Source organism: Hyperolius riggenbachi, chromosome 10 (assembly GCF_040937935.1).
Source record: "Hyperolius riggenbachi isolate aHypRig1 chromosome 10, aHypRig1.pri, whole genome shotgun sequence".
Lineage (NCBI taxonomy): Eukaryota > Metazoa > Chordata > Amphibia > Anura > Hyperoliidae > Hyperolius > Hyperolius riggenbachi.
Genome location: NC_090655.1, coordinates 238,188,023 through 238,209,535, shown reverse-complemented (window position 1 = coordinate 238,209,535; position 21,513 = coordinate 238,188,023). Strand labels below are relative to the sequence as shown.

Below are 21,513 nucleotides of genomic sequence, written 5' to 3'. Positions count from 1 at the left end.
TTCAGAAGTTCTTCTTTCTTCACGAAAGATTTCTCACACGCTGGACAGGAAAAGGGTTTCTCGACTTTCAGATGAGTGTTGCGCATTCCTTCATGTAAAAGACCGGAGTCACCGTCAGGACGGGAGAGTGGGATGTTGCCGGCATCCGATGTCAGACGGAGAATGCGTTTAGCTTTTGTCATGAAGGACTTCACACACTCTGTACAAGAATGGATCTTGTCACCGGTGTGGACTTTCAGATGAAGATAAAGTTCAGATTTTGCCTTAAAAGATTTCCCACACTCCAAACATGACATTAGATCCTCGGCTGCATGAAGTTTCATGTACTGGGCAAGGGAGGAGTGCTGACTGAGGCATTTCCCACACTCCGTACCAGAAAATGGCTGCTCGTCTGTGCTGGTCTGCTGCTGTGGAATGAGGTTACTGCCATCTTTACCACTATCGGGAGATAGGAGTGGGAAATGCTCAGAGTGGACACCTACAGATGGGTCTTCTCTGAAACACACAGTACCTGCTTGACATGGAAACAGCTCATCAATGCCTTGTCTATCATTCCTAGAAGAAAATTCCTCTGAATCTGAATGACCTGATGTTGTATACACATTACAAAATCCTGGATGGCTATTTTGGGTAGCAGTATGTGACTGTTCCAAAGATTTCCCAAGATCAGAGAGACCCCTTGATCCATTCACACTGTGATGTATGTGATCTTTGTTTCCAGTAACAGTATTTCTTCCTGGAGAACATTGTGTGATGCTGTTATCTTCTGAACTATAATCTAGAGATGAGACAAGACGTCCTCCCGTTATATTCTGGACATAGCAACCATCTGCTGGGAAAAAAAGAACATTCCTATAAAAACATTTATTTTTCCTGTTTTGACAATACGTTGTTGACATAGTTGGTCTAGCAGTCAATGATTTCACAGAGCTCTTGCATGGAAACTTTATCATTTCACACCATGAACATTAAAGGGAAAAGTAACTACACAACCAAGGTAAAGGGTTACATAGTAGACAAATGACGGCATTACTGTGGTGAGGAGGGGAGATGGGACTTTCATACATGGTGTACAGTATCTCCTCCTCATTTGTAGGTACTATGATGTTATACTGAGGAATGGAGATGGGCCTTTCATATGGTGTACAGTATCTCCTCCTCATGTGTTGGTACTATGATGTTATACTTAGGAATGGAAATGGGCCTTTCATATGGTGTACAGTATCTCCTCCTCATTTGTTGGTACTATGATATTATACTGAGGAATGGAGATGGGCCTTTCATATGGTGTACAGTATCTCCTCCTCATTTGTTGGCACTATGATGTTATACTGAGGAATGGAGATGGGCCTTTCATACGGTGTACAGTATCTCCTCCTCATTTGTAGGTACTATGATGTTATACTGAGGAATGGAGATGGGCCTTTCATACGGTGTACAGTATCTCCTCTTCATTTGTAGGTACTATGATGTTATACTGAGGAATGGAGATGGGCCTTTCATATGGTGTACAGTATCTCCTCCTCATGTGTTGGTACTGTGATGTTATGCTGAGGAATGGAGATGGACCTTTTCATATGGCTTACAGTATCTCTTCCTCATTTGTTGGTGCTGTTATGTTATACTGAGGAATGGAGATGGACCGGTTATATTGTGCACAGTATCTCCTCCTCATTTGTTGGTGCTATGATGCTATGCTGAGGAATGGAGATGGACCTTTCATATAGTGTACAGTATCTCCTCATTTGTTGGTACTATGATGTTATACTAAGGAATGGAGATGGGCCTTTCAAATGGTGTACAGTATTCCCTCCTCATTTGTTGGTACTATGATGTTATACTGAGGAATGGAGATGGACCGGTTATATTGTACACAGTATCTCTTCCTCATTTGTTGGTGCTATGATGTTATGCTGAGGAATGGAGATGGACCTTTCATATAGTGTACAGTATCTCCTCCTCATTTGTTGGTGCTATGATGTTATACTGAGGAGTGGAGATGGGCCTTTCATATGGTGTACAGTATTCCCTCCTCATTTGTTGGTGCTATGATGTTATACTGAGGAATGGAGATGGACCTTTCATATGGTGTACAGTGTCTTCTCCTCATTTGTTGGTACTATGATGTTACACTTAGGAATGGATATGGGCCTTTCATATGGTGTACAGTGTCTTCTCCTCATTTGTTGGTGCTATGATGTTATACTGAGGAATGGAGATGGGCCTTTCATATGGTGTACAGTATCTCCTCCTCATTTGTTGGTACTATGATATTATACAGAGGAATGGAGATGGGCCTTTCATATGGTGTACAGTATCTCCTCCTCATTTGTTGGCACTATGATGTTATACAGAGGAATGGAGATGGGCCTTTCATGTGGAGTACAGTATCTCCTCCTCATTTGTTGGTAATATGATGTTATACTGATAAGCCTTTTATGCGTTGTACATTATTCTCACATCACTTGCCGGTAATATGATATTAGATTTATAAAACAAACTAATACCCAGAAGAGTGAAGGTCTTCTGTTTATCCATCACTCTTGGTAAGTCTGCACAGTTTAACAGCTATGTAAGTAAACGGTGAACTATTTAACCTGTTGTGATTATTACTTGTCTGTATTGATATCTAAAGTAGCCCCCTCTTCTTTAATTGTCCCCATCAAGTCATCCTCCTCTGTAGACATCTCTTCTTCTTTAACCTCAACTTTCACATCAATTTGTTCTTCAACCTAAAACCACAGATAGACCATCCACAGAATTAAACATGACAAACTGAGCCAGCAGAGAAGAATATAACCTAATACAGTCAGGAGACACTCGTGAACTGTAAATGCCCCTCAGCTCCACCTACCTGATAATGGTGGGGTACAATGTGATCATCCTGCATGCAAACCCGAGAGCAGAGACCACCTGCACACCTCTCTGGTGGATTCTTGTTACTGAATCCATCTATGAGAAACACAGTATACGTGTTAAATAGGACCTTAGGTAAAAAAGACAGACTTACTTGTTCTTACATCATACAATACAATACAATAATACAATACAATAACATTTGTAAAGCGCTTTTCTCCCATAGGACTCAAAGCGCATAGCTGTGTCTCAGATTAATACAGGGTTGCAGGCTGGGTTGTGTTACAGAGGAGATAGTCAGATGTTCATGAATGCCAGACTGAAGAGGTAGGTTTTCAGTTTAGACTTAAATGCTTCCAGGGATGGAGCTGTCCTGATTGGGTGTGGCAGGGAGTTCCAAAGTGTAGGGGCAGCATGACAAAAGGCTCTGTCTCCAAAGGTTTTGAGGTGGACTCTGGGGGTGACCAAGGTGTTACGTCTTTTTGATCTAAGATTGTGGGGGGTGTGATGTAGTTGCAACAAGTCCTTCAGGTATCCAGGGCCCAGATTGTGCAAGGATTTGAATGTCAGTAAGCCAATCATAAACAGAATTCTCCATTTTATCGGTAGCCAGTGGAGTGAGCTCAGGGTTGATGTTATGTGGCAATGGCGCGGTTGGCTCGTTAACAGCCTTGCGGCGGCATTCTGTACTAATTGCAGGCGGAGTAAGTCTTTCTTATGCAGGCCTGTGTAGAGGACGTTGCAGTAGTCTAACCTTGATGTGACGAAGGCATGAACTAGGGTTGGAAGATCCTCTGAAGGAATTAGGTGTTTAATCCTTGCAATATTCCTTAGGTGAAAGAAGGAATGTTTCACAACAGCTGAGATTTGATTCCTGAAGCTTAATTTCCCATCAATCAGTACTCCCAGGCTGCGCACACAGTCTGAGTTGTTCAGGTCTGAGCTCCCTATCCTTAGCGGTGTTGGTTGAGACTTGGGCTGCTTTGCTGTTGAGCCCTGGCCCTCGATAACAAGAGCCTCAGTTTTGTCAGCATTAAGTTTTAGCCAATTATTATTCATCCACTCCTGAAGCTCAGCTAAGCATGCGTTTATTTGTGGAGTAGGGTCTGTGACATCAGGTTTGAATGACAAATATAGCTGGGTGTCATCAGCATAGCAATGATATGTCAGGCCATGTTTTTGTATGATTTCTCCAAGTGGCAGCATGTATATGGTGAACAGTAAAGGGGATAATATTGCGCCCTGAGGTACACCGTATTTTAGTGGTACAGGGTTGGAGAGGAAGGGCCCTAAGGCTACCCTTTGTGTTCTGCCAGCCAGGAAGGAGTTGAACCAACGGAGAACAATGCCATCTATGCCACAGTACTCTTGTAGCCTGTTGAGCAAGATTTCATGATCGACTGTGTCAAAAGCCGCTGAGAGGTCGAGCAAAATCAGGATGGAACATTGACCCTTGTCTCTTGCAATGAGCTGATCATTGCAAATCTGGGTGAGGGCTGTTTCACAGCTATGATATTTCCTGAAGCCAGATTGAAGAGGGTCAAGGATGTTGTTTCTGGAGAGCCTGGCTTCAAGTTGGAGGTAGACAGCCTTTTCAATAACTTTTCCCAGAAAGGGGAGGTTTGAGACAGGTCTGTAGCTGTTTAGAGCATCTGGGTCTAAGGATGGTTTCTTGAGTAGTGGCCTGACGATTGCTTCTTTCAGAGTAGAGGGAAACCACATCATCCCTCCAATCAGTTGACTGCTCCTCTCTCTCAATATTGTGGCCATGGCAATAATTATTTTTCAAATTTTCCACTAAGCCCCTGGCCAAGCCCATCTGCGTTACCTCAGCCCAAGGCAACTGCATTGCCGAGGAGGGAGGCAGAACATGACCTGTGACCCCTTGACGTGGGATAATGTAAGTATTTAAGCCTGAAACCATCCTCCCCATCCATTATCATTAAGACAGAGCTCTGTCTTTTTTACAGAAGGTACTCTTTAAAGGGGAACTTCAGCCTAAACAAACATACTGTCATTAACCACCTGAGCGGTCTGGACGAGCTCAGCTCGTCCAACACCGCCGGAGGCTGCCGCTCAGGCCCTGCTGGGCCGATTTACATCAAATAAAAAGCAGCACACGCAGCCGGCACTTTGCCAGCCGCGTGTGCTGCCTGATCGCCGCCGCTCTGCGGCGATCCGCCGCGAGCAGCGGCGAAAGAGGGTCCCCCCAGCCGCCTGAGCCCAGCGTAGCCGGAACAAAAAGTTCCGGCCAGCGCTAAGGGCTGGATCGGAGGCGGCTGACGTCAGGACGTCGGCTGACGTCGATGACGTCACTCCGCTCGTCGCTATGGCGACGATATAAGCAAAACAAGGAAGGCCGCTCATTGCGGCCTTCCTTGTTTATTCTGGGCGCCGGAGGCGATCGGAAGATCGCCTCCGGAGCGCCCTCTAGTGGGCTTTCATGCAGCCAACTTTCAGTTGGCTGCATGAAATAGTTTTTTTTTTATTTAAAAAAAACCCTCCCGCAGCCACCCTGGCGATTTAATCAGAACGCCAGGGTGGTTAAGTTACATTAGTTATGTTAATTAGAATAGATAGGTAATATAATCTCTTACCCACCCCGTTTTAAAAGAACAGGCAATTGTTTGTGATTCATGGGGGCTGCCATCTTTGTCATGGGGGCAGCCATCTTTTTGGTTGAAAGGAGGTGACAGGGAGCAGGAGACACAGTTCCAACTGTCCTGTGTCTTGATCACCCCTCCCAGCTGCACGTGCTAGGCTTCAAATGTCAAATTCAAAATGTAAAAAAAACAACATCAGAAATCCCATCATGCTTTGCACAGCATTAGGGGAAAAATGCCCGGGCAGTTTTTTTCTGTGCAGCTAAAAATGAGGCTTGTATAAGAGAAAAAAAGTTCTGATGCTGTGAAACAGTTAAAGAAACACCAGGCCTTTCCAGTGCTGCTGAGTCAATTTTTAGTCTGGAGGTTCACTTTAATCATATGATTGGGTCATCTAAGACCACCTTTCATACTTCTCTTTCCTTTACAAGGAATCAAAGTCTCCTCTTACCCGGTGGCCGGCTCTCCACAATGACATCCTGATAGAGGTCCTTGTGTCCTTCTTCTAAAGTCTCACCATCCTCCACAGTGTTCTCCTGACACCTTATAGGAACCTGACACACATAATGATACCATCACCACCCAGACACATCTCTTGCTGTTATTGGACCGATTACAAATTTCCACCAAGACTTACCTCCCTAGCCAGAATCTCAATTATTTTGTCAGTGATTTCTAAAACCTTCTTGCTTCTCTTGAGCATCAGAGGGCGAGTTGGAGGCCTTGTGGCATGTGCTGGACCACAGAGAGGGCTATTTAACATCAAGTCCCCAGATTTCTTCATCACTACTTCATATTCCTGTGGAAACACATATGGAAACCAGCCATCAACATGTTCAATCCCCTAATTCCCCTCACTCCACCGATCCCCTGCGCATTTTATTACTAGAGTTCAGAATGATGTCATAATCTCCCAGAATGTTCTTCACCCCACCAATCCCCTGCGCATTTTATTACTAAAGTTCAGAGTGATGTCCTAATTTCTCAGAATCCTCTTCACCCCTCAGATGCCCTGCATGTTTTATTATTAAAGTTCAGAGTCATGACCATCTCCCACAATCCTCCTGACCTCACTTCTACATACAGGTTTATGTTTTACCCATGTAACAAATCCTCCTCACCTCTCCAGTCAGCAGGTAGATGATTTCCAGAGTGAGGTCTAATATCCTCTCAGTCATGTGACCCCAGTCCTCGTCCATCTTCACTAATGTTGTCATGTGATCTATAAAGGAAGTTTTTCACTGTAGAGGGATAATAAGCTGAGAATTAACTGGGCTGTAGAACGTTGGACAGTATTAGGATCTTGATATATTACGTTTGCGGCACAATTAGAATGTCAAAGATTGATTATTACAGCTATAATATTACAGCCTCATTTTTTGTGTTTGGTAAAGGAGTTTTCAGTAAACAAACATTCCGCACAGATCACCTTGCAGAACTTAAGATATCACCACATGTGATACATTTCAGAATGTAAATCGGGGCGAGGAAAGGTTTTACAATGAGCAAACACTGACTAGATAATTTATAAATGAATATTGAAATAAAATAAGCAATGTTATTCATTACTTTATTTTAACTTCATTTTCTCTTGACAAACAAACACAGAACATTTATATCGCGCTTTTCTCCTGGCGGACTCAAAGCGCCAGAGCTGCAGCCACTAGGGCACACTCTATAGGCAGTAGCAGTGTTAGGGAGTCTTGCCCAAGGTCTCCTACTAAATAGGTGCTGGCTTACTGAACAGGCAGGGCCAAGATTTGAACCCTGGTCGCCTGTGTCAGAGGCAGAGCCCTTAACCATTACACTACCCACCCACCACACGGGTGAAGGTGGGTGGGTAGTGTATCTGATATCATTTCTAGCTGTTGGTGATCACAGCTAGCATGTATAGATGTGGGGAAACCTGCCTTTTACTTATATTCTTCATGTTTTGCCCAAATGGAGGCATGAAGGGGGCATGGCCATGACTAAATATTTTTGAATATGAAATATTCCCATCGCAGAATGTTGGGAAATTAAACAGAATAACTTAGGTGTATATAGGGGTTGCATCCAGTGGTTTTCAGACCTTTGAAAAAGCACTATGAGATATTTTTTTTTTTTACAGATAGTGCTTTTTGCTGGCATATTATTACATAATAATACTATATGTGTACAGCAGTTTCTGTGATGGGGATAGGAATCAGAGGGGGCTACTTGTTGTGAATATAAAGTAATATTTAATTACCTTTTCTGCTGCCAGTTCCAACAATGTCTACTCTTTACTTCCTCCAGCTTCGCCTCTAACCCCAAACTTCCTTTCTCTGGGCTCCGCCTCTTCCTCTCTGTGCGTTCCAGCCTGGTTTATATCAGACTGCCATCTTGTGATGATGAGAAGAATTGCAGGTTACATTTATGTACTGCCTCATTCCACATTCCCTGATTATGCAAACTATAATTTTGACTTCATAAAAAAAGTAATTTGAAAATATTCTGCTTCACACAAGAAGGTACTCCCATAAGGTATGACTTCCATTCAGTAAGTGACTACATGAATCATTCCTTTATGTCACTGAAAAGCCAGCAGGTCTATAATGTTCATTTACAGAAAAATGACTAGCAGCACTAGGAAAAAATCGTGTTTTTATCGTTAGACTAGCGGTAGGTCTTCCCCGAGAGGACCTGTCACCGCCGTGGGGAAGTCTAGTAGGGAATAATTTGTGCACATATTATTTATACTGAAGCTAACGTCCTCCTTTGCTGTACCTGTTTTGAATGCATGTTGTGTATTTTAGTCCACAATTGTGGAGCTCTGCACATCTATTGCAGGTAGTCAATTCGGGTGCAGCCTCTGTTTGGAAGTGCAGCCAATGTCTCCTGCTGTACAAAGCTCATGTAAGTATACTTATGGCTAGCTCCATCCATGTGCATCAATTTGCATTCAAATTATAGATTAGGACTAATACATGATTTGCATCTGATTTGCATTCAAGGCATGTATTTAGCCCCTGTGGGGCTCTGCATGCCTCTGTTAGTCTACAATTCAGTTGCAGCCTATGAGCGCTGTCATTTGTTTGATGTCCATTTACAGAAAAATACCAATTTAGCTTGCAGGCATCTCTTTTGGGCTATGTTGGCCTTCATCAGCACAAGCTATTGACTGATACGGCTCTTTGGCAGTAACTGCAAGGTAGAGGTTATTATATTATTATGTTTTATTTATTTAGCTCCAACATCTTCCATTTTGCTATAAATAGTACAAAACAAATATTGAGGAGTATAGATACAGCAATACAAGTACAAATACATATTTAGTTGATGTGTGGTTAGTGACATTGCCATTACTGGTATATGTTCATACAATGACCTACAGCAGTATAAAAAACACTAGGAGGAGGTGCCTGCCCTTGCGAGCTTACAATCTAGAGGGTAGTGGGGGTGGAAACATAAGGGTTAGCGGATGAGGCAGTGAGCCTCCAATGCTAACTTTATAAAATTATAGGCTTATCTGAAAACGTGTATCTGAGGGAACATTGAAGGTTTCCAGGCTCGGAGCATGATGGACCGGCTGTGGGAGATAATTCTAAAGGAGAGATAATGCTTGTGAGAACTCCTGGATGTGCAAATGAGAGAAGGTGACCAAGCTAGAGGACAAGGTGGTTGTAATGATCCGCTCAGCTGCCTGCGTAGGCAGGCAGCTTTTTGACTACTGTTCAGGTCTGCATTCTGCAGGGCTCTGGAAAAGAGACCTTTTGTCAGTTTTGCAGCTTGCTGCTGCTGAGGAATTTGCATACGGTTGTCATGCAAATTGCCTAGCCACATCCTCTGTAGGCTTGCTCTATAAATACCATGTGATTCCACAGTACTTCGCTGGTCATAAGGGTTTGTCCTGTGTAACACTCCTGGAGTGTCAGCCATGCTTATTGTTTAAAGATTAGCTTAGAGTAATTCTGGGGACTGTACTAGGCATCCTTGCTTGAGCAGTCAGGATTATATTATTTGTATTGCCTGTTCTGTCTGTCTGTGGGGTGCTAACCAGAGCAGCGGTTGTTACTGGTAGGCCCTTCTGTTCATCTGTCTGTCGTGCTTGGATCGCACTAGCCTCTAGCGGTAGCGGCTGTGGATCCTTCTGATCTACTACCCTCTTGCTGTACTTGGATTGCACTTGCTCTGGCGGAAAGAGCAGTGGATCCAGCTTGCTCTGTTTCTATACTTGGATCACACTCACTCTGGCGGAAAGAGCAGTGGATCCTGCTAAGCTCTCTTGCTATACCTGGATCACACTTGCTCTGGCGGAAGAGCAGTGGATCCAGCTTGCTCTGTTTCTATACTTGGATCACACTCACTCTGGCGGAAAGAGCAGTGGATCCTGCTAAGCTCTCTTGCTATACCTGGATCACACTAGCTCTGGCGGAAAGAGCAGTGGATCCTGCTAGCTCTGTTGCCTTACTTGGATCGCACTAGCTCTGGCGGAAAGAGCAGTGGATTGTATTTCTCATTTATTCCTGTTTTCGTGTATCTGTCTTGTCTGATACGAACGCTTGCTAGAGGCTCGGTGAGGTAACCGTTAAGCAAGCGCTTGCGTCCTCTGTTTCATGTTTGTCTGTCGGTGGTTAGTTAGGCGTGCTTGTCTCTGTTGTGCTTAACAGGCGGAGACCGCGCTGTAAACGCGTTCGCTGTTGTGAATGAGTGCGGTGTTCGCGTTTAGTTAGCGTTTGTTATTTTCCTTATCTTCTCATTGTATGATTTGCTGTGCCTTTGCTACTCTCATGTCCTGTCTTGCTTTAGCCTTGTGTCACCTCTGGCAATCGCCTCTCTCGCGATTGCGTTCCTACTTCGTATCTGCTGTTGTGTGTGTGCCGTCGCGGGTTGGCGACTGGATTGGTGCACACACATACAATCCGTCTCTGTGCTCGTTCTCATTCGCAGTCGCTTCTCTTGCAATTGCGTTCTCACTTGGTTTCCTCTGTTGTGTGTCCACCGTCGCAGGTTGGCGGCTAAATTGGTGGACATACATACATTCCTCATCTGTGCTTATTCGGGTCTTGTGTCGCTGTTAGCAATCGCCATCTCTTGCGATTGCCTTCTCACCTGATCTTCATGGTTGTGTGTTCATCGTCGCAGGGTGACGACTAGATTGGTGGACACACATACCCTCTGTCGCTTTGATCTCTCTCTTTCAGGGCTATCTTGTCCTGCGTTTCTTCCCTTTGTACAATTCCTGTCTGGCGTCTGTGGCAGGGCAGAGGATCTGTTCCTCTGCACTCCACAGCTCCATCTGCCGACAGGAATTTCCCTCTACAGGTGCGTTGCACCTTTTGCTGGGTTCCCTAAAATTATACGCTTGTGGAGGATTTCCGCAGTGTCGGCGCACGTCCTGTGCGCTGATCACGGAGAGAATTCCACAATCGTTACAGTGGTCTCCTGGGAGAAGCGGAGGTGCCGGGCGGGATGGTATCGTAAGATTTATGAGGAAATGTATAGAGGTGTTACAAAGTACCCAAAGTTAACTCATGGTAAAATAAAACTAGAAGGGTTTACAAGAGAACCTAAAGGAAGCCAAAATCAGAATCCACTTTATTCACCAAATACGACACATGCCACACCCTGAATTGTTTGTGCTTGACTAGATGTGTCCTGTTGGTGAGGAAGTCATTGATAAATGCACATAGAATGAGGTCAAGACTGAGTTGTGCTAAGTTGTCATGCAGGATGTTCGAGCAAACGGTATTAAAGATGGAACCGAAGTCAAAGAAGAGGATCCTAGTATAGGTGTTAGGTCTGTCGAGGTGTTCCATGATGTACGCCAGGCTGATGTTGATGGCATCATCTATGGACCTGTTTGCCCTGTATGCAAATTAAAGTGGATCCAGGAGGGCATCCGTGGAGCACCTCAGAGAAGAGAGAACCAGTCTTTCAAAAGTGGCCATACTAGGCTTCCAGACTGCAGTTGGCTGACATCCTCTTGGCCAGCCTCTCCATTCATCGGCTACTTCTCTGCTCCTCCAGTTACTTCCACTGACATACCTTGCTTCAGGTCTGGCAACTTCACTATCAGTCCTGCTGCCAGCAAACGACTTTCTCTTACCAATAATCTCACCCACTAATCCTTTTCTTCCACTGACAAGGGCGGACGCACTCTGAGCCTCCCCTACCTCATGGCAAGCTTGGAAGCTTCCGTAAGAATTACAGCAAACTTTGACCTCTACACCCTCTCTGCAACCCTGAAGAAGCCACTTCATACTATTGTTCAGGGGCAGACGGTACGCACACAAGCAAAGTGTGGCCACGTTCGTACACAGATGGGAGAGTGGTCACAAGAACATATTCAACAAGCTCTTGTGGAATATGTTCAGGAACTGTGGGCACCAGGATGATCCGGGGAACCTCTGGATTATCCACAGGCTTTCCTCCACTGAGGTGGGTATCTAATTTTATTGTGTCTCCCTGCCTCAAGTATACTTTAAAGGTCATTAAAGGATACCTCACCTAAGGCAAAGCTATCTGAGGTAACCACAGAGGAATGTTCATGCTGGATCCACATACCTCTGTGCATTGTCCATTCCTCTCCTTGTTCCTCCTGATCCCTGTAATAACTGCTTGAACAATATGTGACTTTCAGCTAAAGTAAAATATTCAGACAGGAAGAAGCAAGAAGCGGGCTTGCTGGGATGTTCCCTCCTATCACCCTCCCATTCCTTCCGTCCCTTTGCAGCATTGGCGGAACTAGTCATACTGCGCCGGTAGCGCCGACACAGCCGTCCCTGGGTCTCTTTACTGAGCATTTAGGTGAGCCTTGTTACTTTCTTCTCCAATCCTGCCTCCATCTTCTCTCACGATTCTTCCTTCCTCCCCTCGTGATATCTTCACTCATTTATATTTCAGCTATTGTGCTTGGTATGCACTCTGCACTTTATGAATTAGTTCTAAGGCAAGAGAGTACAACGATAGGTTGGCACTAGATGCACAGAAAGGCAGATCCAGGGGGTAGCAGGTGGGCACTCCGTGCCTCCGGACAAGAAGACAACAATATAACCAGTAGGAAAGAAACTATGTATCCGGGCACCAGCCAGCAGTAATGCTTAGATCACACCTTTATTGCATCCACCTGGAATTCCAAACAACGATATGTACATATCGTTGTTTGGAATTCCAGGTGGATGCAATAAAGGTGTGATCTAAGCATTACTGCTGGCTGGTGCCCGGATACATAATTTCTTTCCTACTGGTTACTTTATGAATTAGATTGCAATTTATACTTGTTAATGTTTTGTGGTGTTGTTACGCCTCTTTTTTCACCCCCACAGTAAATGATTATGCACTTCCTGTTTTAGTGTTGCAGGTTTTGGTAATGGAGAGTTATGTGTAAATTTTATTCATTTAGTATTGGTATGTGTACCTTTGATTCAATCTGACTGGGTGCAGTGTTGTTTTCTATAATTGGTTATTTCGGAGATGCTCCAGACATTGCACCTCCTTTACTACAGTCTTTTTGAGGGAGAGGTCACATACCTCATATACCTATATATATTTACGTAACAAGAGCTCAGGCAGATTATTGATAATATGTGGGGCCTATGACCCAGGCACGGCTGTTCTGGTTTTAACGGTTTTTAATTTTTGTGGTTGGCACCAATAAAGATTTTTGCATTTACTTTTTTGGCTCCTTGATTATCAATTCTCTCATATTGAATAAAGTATTGTGGTACTCAAAATTTAGGGGAGTCTCTTTTTCCTTGTTGTGTTAGGATTCCTTCCTCTTAAAGGACACCTGGACCGAAAAAACTTTGGAGGCTGCCATATTTATTTCCATTTAAACAATACCAGTTGTGATCTCATGGCTGCCAGTGCCGGTTAAAGATCTAATAGGGCCCCCTACCTACCCAAATTCAGATGCTGATTGCTGCCGGGGCCCCCATACTGCCAAACCACCCTTCAGATCGCCCCCCCCCCCCCCTCAACCTGCAGCATCTGACCTACTCACGCTCAAAATATGCAATCACCAGTCAGACTGTCATTCATTTCTATCCACTCCAGCCAAAGCCAATACAGCATCCACCTGATCCCCGACAACAGCAGGGCGCCTCTTTCTCCTGGAAGGCATGAATGACGTGATGTCACATGCCAGTGTCACATTTGGGAGAGTGCCGTTGAGGCCGGTATTGTGACACAGCACCAAGCAGGAGGGGAACCATGATGCCGGTGGAATCAGGTAATGTATGCATACCTACCGCCTACCTTCTCCTGCCACCTCCACCACCACCGTTTGCTGGGTTCCCTAAAATTATACGCTTGTGGAGGATTTCCGCAGTGTCGGCGCACGTCCTGTGCGCTGATCACGGAGAGAATTCCACAATCGTTACAGTGGTCTCCTGGGAGAAGCGGAGGTGCCGGGCGGGATGGTATCGTAAGATTTATGAGGAAATGTATAGAGGTGTTACAAAGTACCCAAAGTTAACTCATGGTAAAACCAAACTAGAAGGGTTTACAAGAGAACCTAAAGGAAGCCAAAATCAGAATCCACTTTATTCACCAAATACGACACATGCCACACCCTGAATTGTTTGTGCTTGACTAGATGTGTCCTGTTGGTGAGGAAGTCATTGATAAATGCACATAGAATGAGGTCAAGACTGAGTTGTGCTAAGTTGTCATGCAGGATGTTCGAGCAAACGGTATTAAAGATGGAACCGAAGTCAAAGAAGAGGATCCTAGTATAGGTGTTAGGTCTGTCGAGGTGTTCCATGATGTACGCCAGGCTGATGTTGATGGCATCATCTATGGACCTGTTTGCCCTGTATGCAAATTAAAGTGGATCCAGGAGGGCATCCGTGGAGCACCTCAGAGAAGAGAGAACCAGTCTTTCAAAAGTGGCCATACTAGGCTTCCAGACTGCAGTTGGCTGACATCCTCTTGGCCAGCCTCTCCATTCATCGGCTACTTCTCTGCTCCTCCAGTTACTTCCACTGACATACCTTGCTTCAGGTCTGGCAACTTCACTATCAGTCCTGCTGCCAGCAAACGACTTTCTCTTACCAATAATCTCACCCACTAATCCTTTTCTTCCACTGACAAGGGCGGACGCACTCTGAGCCTCCCCTACCTCATGGCAAGCTTGGAAGCTTCCGTAAGAATTACAGCAAACTTTGACCTCTACACCCTCTCTGCAACCCTGAAGAAGCCACTTCATACTATTGTTCAGGGGCAGACGGTACGCACACAAGCAAAGTGTGGCCACGTTCGTACACAGATGGGAGAGTGGTCACAAGAACATATTCAACAAGCTCTTGTGGAATATGTTCAGGAACTGTGGGCACCAGGATGATCCGGGGAACCTCTGGATTATCCACAGGCTTTCCTCCACTGAGGTGGGTATCTAATTTTATTGTGTCTCCCTGCCTCAAGTATACTTTAAAGGTCATTAAAGGATACCTCACCTAAGGCAAAGCTATCTGAGGTAACCACAGAGGAATGTTCATGCTGGATCCACATACCTCTGTGCATTGTCCATTCCTCTCCTTGTTCCTCCTGATCCCTGTAATAACTGCTTGAAAAATATGTGACTTTCAGCTAAAGTAAAATATTCAGACAGGAAGAAGCAAGAAGCGGGCTTGCTGGGATGTTCCCTCCTATCACCCTCCCATTCCTTCCGTCCCTTTGCAGCATTGGCGGAACTAGTCATACTGCGCCGGTAGCGCCGACACAGCCGTCCCTGGGTCTCTTTACTGAGCATTTAGGTGAGCCTTGTTACTTTCTTCTCCAATCCTGCCTCCATCTTCTCTCACGATTCTTCCTTCCTCCCCTCGTGATATCTTCACTCATTTATATTTCAGCTATTGTGCTTGGTATGCACTCTGCACTTTATGAATTAGTTCTAAGGCAAGAGAGTACAACGATAAGTTGGCACTAGATGCACAGAAAGGCAGATCCAGGGGGTAGCAGGTGGGCACTCCGTGCCTCCGGACAAGAAGACAACAATATAACCAGTAGGAAAGAAACTATGTATCCGGGCACCAGCCAGCAGTAATGCTTAGATCACACCTTTATTGCATCCACCTGGAATTCCAAACAACGATATGTACATATCGTTGTTTGGAATTCCAGGTGGATGCAATAAAGGTGTGATCTAAGCATTACTGCTGGCTGGTGCCCGGATACATAATTTCTTTCCTACTGGTTACTTTATGAATTAGATTGCAATTTATACTTGTTAATGTTTTGTGGTGTTGTTACGCCTCTTTTTTCACCCCCACAGTAAATGATTATGCACTTCCTGTTTTAGTGTTGCAGGTTTTGGTAATGGAGAGTTATGTGTAAATTTTATTCATTTAGTATTGGTATGTGTACCTTTGATTCAATCTGACTGGGTGCAGTGTTGTTTTCTATAATTGGTTATTTCGGAGATGCTCCAGACATTGCACCTCCTTTACTACAGTCTTTTTGAGGGAGAGGTCACATACCTCATATACCTATATATATTTACGTAACAAGAGCTCAGGCAGATTATTGATAATATGTGGGGCCTATGACCCAGGCACGGCTGTTCTGGTTTTAACGGTTTTTAATTTTTGTGGTTGGCACCAATAAAGATTTTTGCATTTACTTTTTTGGCTCCTTGATTATCAATTCTCTCATATTGAATAAAGTATTGTGGTACTCAAAATTTAGGGGAGTCTCTTTTTCCTTGTTGTGTTAGGATTCCTTCCTCTTAAAGGACACCTGGACCGAAAAAACTTTGGAGGCTGCCATATTTATTTCCATTTAAACAATACCAGTTGTGATCTCATGGCTGCCAGTGCCGGTTAAAGATCTAATAGGGCCCCCTACCTACCCAAATTCAGATGCTGATTGCTGCCGGGGCCCCCATACTGCCAAACCACCCTTCAGATCGCCCCCCCCCTCAACCTGCAGCATCTGACCTACTCACGCTCAAAATATGCAATCACCAGTCAGACTGTCATTCATTTCTATCCACTCCAGCCAAAGCCAATACAGCATCCACCTGATCCCCGACAACAGCAGGGCGCCTCTTTCTCCTGGAAGGCATGAATGACGTGATGTCACATGCCAGTGTCACATTTGGGAGAGTGCCGTTGAGGCCGGTATTGTGACACAGCACCAAGCAGGAGGGGAACCATGATGCCGGTGGAATCAGGTAATGTATGCATACCTACCGCCTACCTTCTCCTGCCGCCTCCACCACCACCGTTTGCTGGGTTCCCTAAAATTATACGCTTGTGGAGGATTTCCGCAGTGTCGGCGCACGTCCTGTGCGCTGATCACGGAGAGAATTCCACAATCGTTACAGTGGTCTCCTGGGAGAAGCGGAGGTGCCGGGCGGGATGGTATCGTAAGATTTATGAGGAAATGTATAGAGGTGTTACAAAGTACCCAAAGTTAACTCATGGTAAAACCAAACTAGAAGGGTTTACAAGAGAACCTAAAGGAAGCCAAAATCAGAATCCACTTTATTCACCAAATACGACACATGCCACACCCTGAATTGTTTGTGCTTGACTAGATGTGTCCTGTTGGTGAGGAAGTCATTGATAAATGCACATAGAATGAGGTCAAGACTGAGTTGTGCTAAGTTGTCATGCAGGATGTTCGAGCAAACGGTATTAAAGATGGAACCGAAGTCAAAGAAGAGGATCCTAGTATAGGTGTTAGGTCTGTCGAGGTGTTCCATGATGTACGCCAGGCTGATGTTGATGGCATCATCTATGGACCTGTTTGCCCTGTATGCAAATTAAAGTGGATCCAGGAGGGCATCCGTGGAGCACCTCAGAGAAGAGAGAACCAGTCTTTCAAAAGTGGCCATACTAGGCTTCCAGACTGCAGTTGGCTGACATCCTCTTGGCCAGCCTCTCCATTCATCGGCTACTTCTCTGCTCCTCCAGTTACTTCCACTGACATACCTTGCTTCAGGTCTGGCAACTTCACTATCAGTCCTGCTGCCAGCAAACGACTTTCTCTTACCAATAATCTCACCCACTAATCCTTTTCTTCCACTGACAAGGGCGGACGCACTCTGAGCCTCCCCTACCTCATGGCAAGCTTGGAAGCTTCCATAAGAATTACAGCAAACTTTGACCTCTACACCCTCTCTGCAACCCTGAAGAAGCCACTTCATACTATTGTTCAGGGGCAGACGGTACGCACACAAGCAAAGTGTGGCCACGTTCGTACACAGATGGGAGAGTGGTCACAAGAACATATTCAACAAGCACTTGTGGAATATGTTCAGGAACTGTGGGCACCAGGATGATCCGGGGAACCTCTGGATTATCCACAGGCTTTCCTCCACTGAGGTGGGTATCTAATTTTATTGTGTCTCCCTGCCTCAAGTATACTTTAAAGGTCATTAAAGGATACCTCACCTAAGGCAAAGCTATCTGAGGTAACCACAGAGGAATGTTCATGCTGGATCCACATACCTCTGTGCATTGTCCATTCCTCTCCTTGTTCCTCCTGATCCCTGTAATAACTGCTTGAAAAATATGTGACTTTCAGCTAAAGTAAAATATTCAGACAGGAAGAAGCAAGAAGCGGGCTTGCTGGGATGTTCCCTCCTATCACCCTCCCATTCCTTCCGTCCCTTTGCAGCATTGGCGGAACTAGTCATACTGCGCCGGTAGCGCCGACACAGCCGTCCCTGGGTCTCTTTACTGAGCATTTAGGTGAGCCTTGTTACTTTCTTCTCCAATCCTGCCTCCATCTTCTCTCACGATTCTTCCTTCCTCCCCTCGTGATATCTTCACTCATTTATATTTCAGCTATTGTGCTTGGTATGCACTCTGCACTTTATGAATTAGTTCTAAGGCAAGAGAGTACAACGATAGGTTGGCACTAGATGCACAGAAAGGCAGATCCAGGGGGTAGCAGGTGGGCACTCCGTGCCTCCGGACAAGAAGACAACAATATAACCAGTAGGAAAGAAACTATGTATCCGGGCACCAGCCAGCAGTAATGCTTAGATCACACCTTTATTGCATCCACCTGGAATTCCAAACAACGATATGTACATATCGTTGTTTGGAATTCCAGGTGGATGCAATAAAGGTGTGATCTAAGCATTACTGCTGGCTGGTGCCCGGATACATAATTTCTTTCCTACTGGTTACTTTATGAATTAGATTGCAATTTATACTTGTTAATGTTTTGTGGTGTTGTTACGCCTCTTTTTTCACCCCCACAGTAAATGATTATGCACTTCCTGTTTTAGTGTTGCAGGTTTTGGTAATGGAGAGTTATGTGTAAATTTTATTCATTTAGTATTGGTATGTGTACCTTTGATTCAATCTGACTGGGTGCAGTGTTGTTTTCTATAATTGGTTATTTCGGAGATGCTCCAGACATTGCACCTCCTTTACTACAGTCTTTTTGAGGGAGAGGTCACATACCTCATATACCTATATATATTTACGTAACAAGAGCTCAGGCAGATTATTGATAATATGTGGGGCCTATGACCCAGGCACGGCTGTTCTGGTTTTAACGGTTTTTAATTTTTGTGGTTGGCACCAATAAAGATTTTTGCATTTACTTTTTTGGCTCCTTGATTATCAATTCTCTCATATTGAATAAAGTATTGTGGTACTCAAAATTTAGGGGAGTCTCTTTTTCCTTGTTGTGTTAGGATTCCTTCCTCTTAAAGGACACCTGGACCGAAAAAACTTTGGAGGCTGCCATATTTATTTCCATTTAAACAATACCAGTTGTGATCTCATGGCTGCCAGTGCCGGTTAAAGATCTAATAGGGCCCCCTACCTACCCAAATTCAGATGCTGATTGCTGCCGGGGCCCCCATACTGCCAAACCACCCTTCAGATCGCCCCCCCCCTCAACCTGCAGCATCTGACCTACTCACGCTCAAAATATGCAATCACCAGTCAGACTGTCATTCATTTCTATCCACTCCAGCCAAAGCCAATACAGCATCCACCTGATCCCCGACAACAGCAGGGCGCCTCTTTCTCCTGGAAGGCATGAATGACGTGATGTCACATGCCAGTGTCACATTTGGGAGAGTGCCGTTGAGGCCGGTATTGTGACACAGCACCAAGCAGGAGGGGAACCATGATGCCGGTGGAATCAGGTAATGTATGCATACCTACCGCCTACCTTCTCCTGCCGCCTCCACCACCACCGTTTGCACCGGCACTGCAAACAGTTACATGTATGAGCCACAGAACCTGGCCATCAGCCGCCACAGCCAGGCACATATTCTTAAAGGGGCAGTGGGAGACACTTGGGGTGCCCTACAGACTCTAGGGCCCGGGGGGCAATTGATCCCATTGACTAAATGGAAGTGCTGGCCCTCAAGGCTGCAGCGGTGTTCACATACCTAAAACAAACAGAATCCAGTCAAACTCTAATCTGCATGCTTGTTCAAGGTCTATGGTGAAAATGATTAGAGCACAGGTGTCGAAATCCAGGCCAGGAGGACCAGATCCATGCAAGTGTTTAGGATGGAATGAGAAAGAGAGGAATGTGTTGTACCTGATGGAGCACACCTTTCCTGATTTAGACCCATCAATTAATATGAGCTGTGTCAAAAATGTGTGAGGACCTTGGCCTTCGAAGGACATCCCTGTATTAGAGGCAGAAGATCAGCAGGACAGCCATCTGCTGTTTAAAACAGATCATCTGCATTGTTTAAAAGCAAATAAATACATACCCCTTTCAGTTCAGGTATGCTTTAAGGGGTGTGAATGGAGTGGGGAAGAGGAGGGAATGGGAGGGTAATAGGAGGGAACATCGCAGCTACGCCGCCTTTTCCTGTCTGAAAATTTGACTTTAGCCAAAAGTCAGATTTTTCAAGGAATGATTACAGAAACCTAAAGGAATGAGGAATGGACAACATACAGAGGTATGTGGATCCAGTACGAACATACCTCTGTGCTTACCTTGGGTAGTTTTGCCTCAGGTCAGATGTGCATTAAAAGACCTCATCAAGAACGTGTACCAACGCTACATTACCAGCTGGCCACCTCGGCTCACAACAGCCTAGCTTTGGTACAGACGTTTTGTCTTTCTTGTGTGCTGAATTACTATGGGCCGGATTCATCAAGCTGCGCTGCTAAAGCAGCACAGCTTAATGTGAAGGAGCGCATGCTTTGCCTTCCTTACATAGCAGCGCTTGCTGCCATGTAAGGAGTGTGCCTTCCTTTAGTTACGCGAGCTGCTTCCGTAGCAACGCACGTAACTAACTTGGGGGCGGACCTGTGAAGTATCTTTACCACTAAATTTCACTCACGGCTACTACTATATTAATTCACATAGTTGCAACTATTACTTCACAGGACCGCCCGCAGTTAAAGTCATTTGAATTTACACAGCGTCTCATGAGTGGAGGATTATTGGGACATTTCTCTGGTAAGTGGGGACAACTTGATACATAGTTCATCTAGATAATTGCAAACCATCTCTACTCTTTTATAGCATGTTTACATATACTATTGCAGTCACCTTTTCTGCAGAGATCTCCCAGACCAATTCTTCTCCATCTGTTTGCAGAGGATTCACTAGAATACATAATGTTATAGCAACTAGTCAACTTTTGCAATTTCTTCTTTAATCCTCATCGGTGGGCTTCCGCACTTTCAGCCAATCAGTGTTGTATCAGCCGTAGATCTGAGGTTGTCAGTATTTCCCCTGTGAACTTTAATTCCTGCAATGAATTTATTTACACCAGTATTCCACAGAGTTAAGAAAAGATAAGACAGAAATAGAAGGATGAAAAAAAGGGTATCTCGCATATCCTGCACTCTCTTACTGTCCATCCTCCCCCCCCCCCCCCCCCCACACACACACACACACTTGCCTTCTAACCTGTTATACAGTCCATACCCCTCCCCTTCCAACAATCAGCAACTTTGCTTGTCCACACACTTATCTCCCATTCCCCGGTCCCCTGTCCTTTTTGCACTCACCGACCTCCCCATACCCAACAGGCAACAATTTGTTCATCATCCAAAAGTGACAAAACACAAGTACAAGAGTTTCAGAATATCAAACATTTTTATTAAAAGGAGAACTATAGTGAAAACAATGTAATTAGTTAGATTGC

At 44.9% G+C, this 21,513-nt stretch overlaps 1 protein-coding gene and 1 long non-coding RNA gene across 5 annotated transcripts in view; one reads left to right on the top strand and one right to left on the bottom strand.

Moving 5' to 3' along the window:
• Positions 1-21,513, top strand: part of LOC137534983 (uncharacterized) — a 125,974-nt gene that overhangs the window by 75,820 nt on the left and 28,641 nt on the right. The gene's annotated exons all lie outside the window — the stretch shown is intronic.
• LOC137534980 (gastrula zinc finger protein XlCGF66.1-like) lies at positions 760-7,740 on the bottom strand. Of its 3 annotated transcripts, XM_068256736.1 has the most exons (7): positions 7,690-7,740; positions 6,581-6,700; positions 6,097-6,258; positions 5,911-6,013; positions 2,855-2,952; positions 2,614-2,732; positions 760-832 (listed from the first exon to the last, which is right to left on the bottom strand). In XM_068256736.1, exons 2-7 carry the CDS (start codon positions 6,674-6,676, stop codon positions 772-774), a joined length of 639 nt encoding a protein of 212 aa, XP_068112837.1. In that variant the 5' UTR covers positions 6,677-6,700; positions 7,690-7,740; the 3' UTR covers positions 760-771. The 3 variants fall into 3 exon arrangements, with proteins under 3 accessions (XP_068112837.1, XP_068112838.1, XP_068112839.1); XM_068256737.1 differs by lacking the exon at positions 7,690-7,740 and having other exon boundaries at positions 6,581-6,716; XM_068256738.1 differs by lacking the exon at positions 2,614-2,732 and having other exon boundaries at positions 776-832.

Coding starts and splice junctions, on each gene's coding strand:
- LOC137534980 (XM_068256736.1), bottom strand. CDS start 6,676: ATGACAACATTAGTGAAGATGGACGAGGACTGGGGTCACATGACTGAG. Junction 2,953..5,910: donor TGTGGAGAGCCGGCCACCGG/GTAAGAGGAGAC, acceptor TGTTTCTCATAG/ATGGATTCAGTAACAAGAAT. Junction 2,733..2,854: donor TTGTACCCCACCATTATCAG/GTAGGTGGAGCT, acceptor CTGTGGTTTTAG/GTTGAAGAACAAATTGATGT.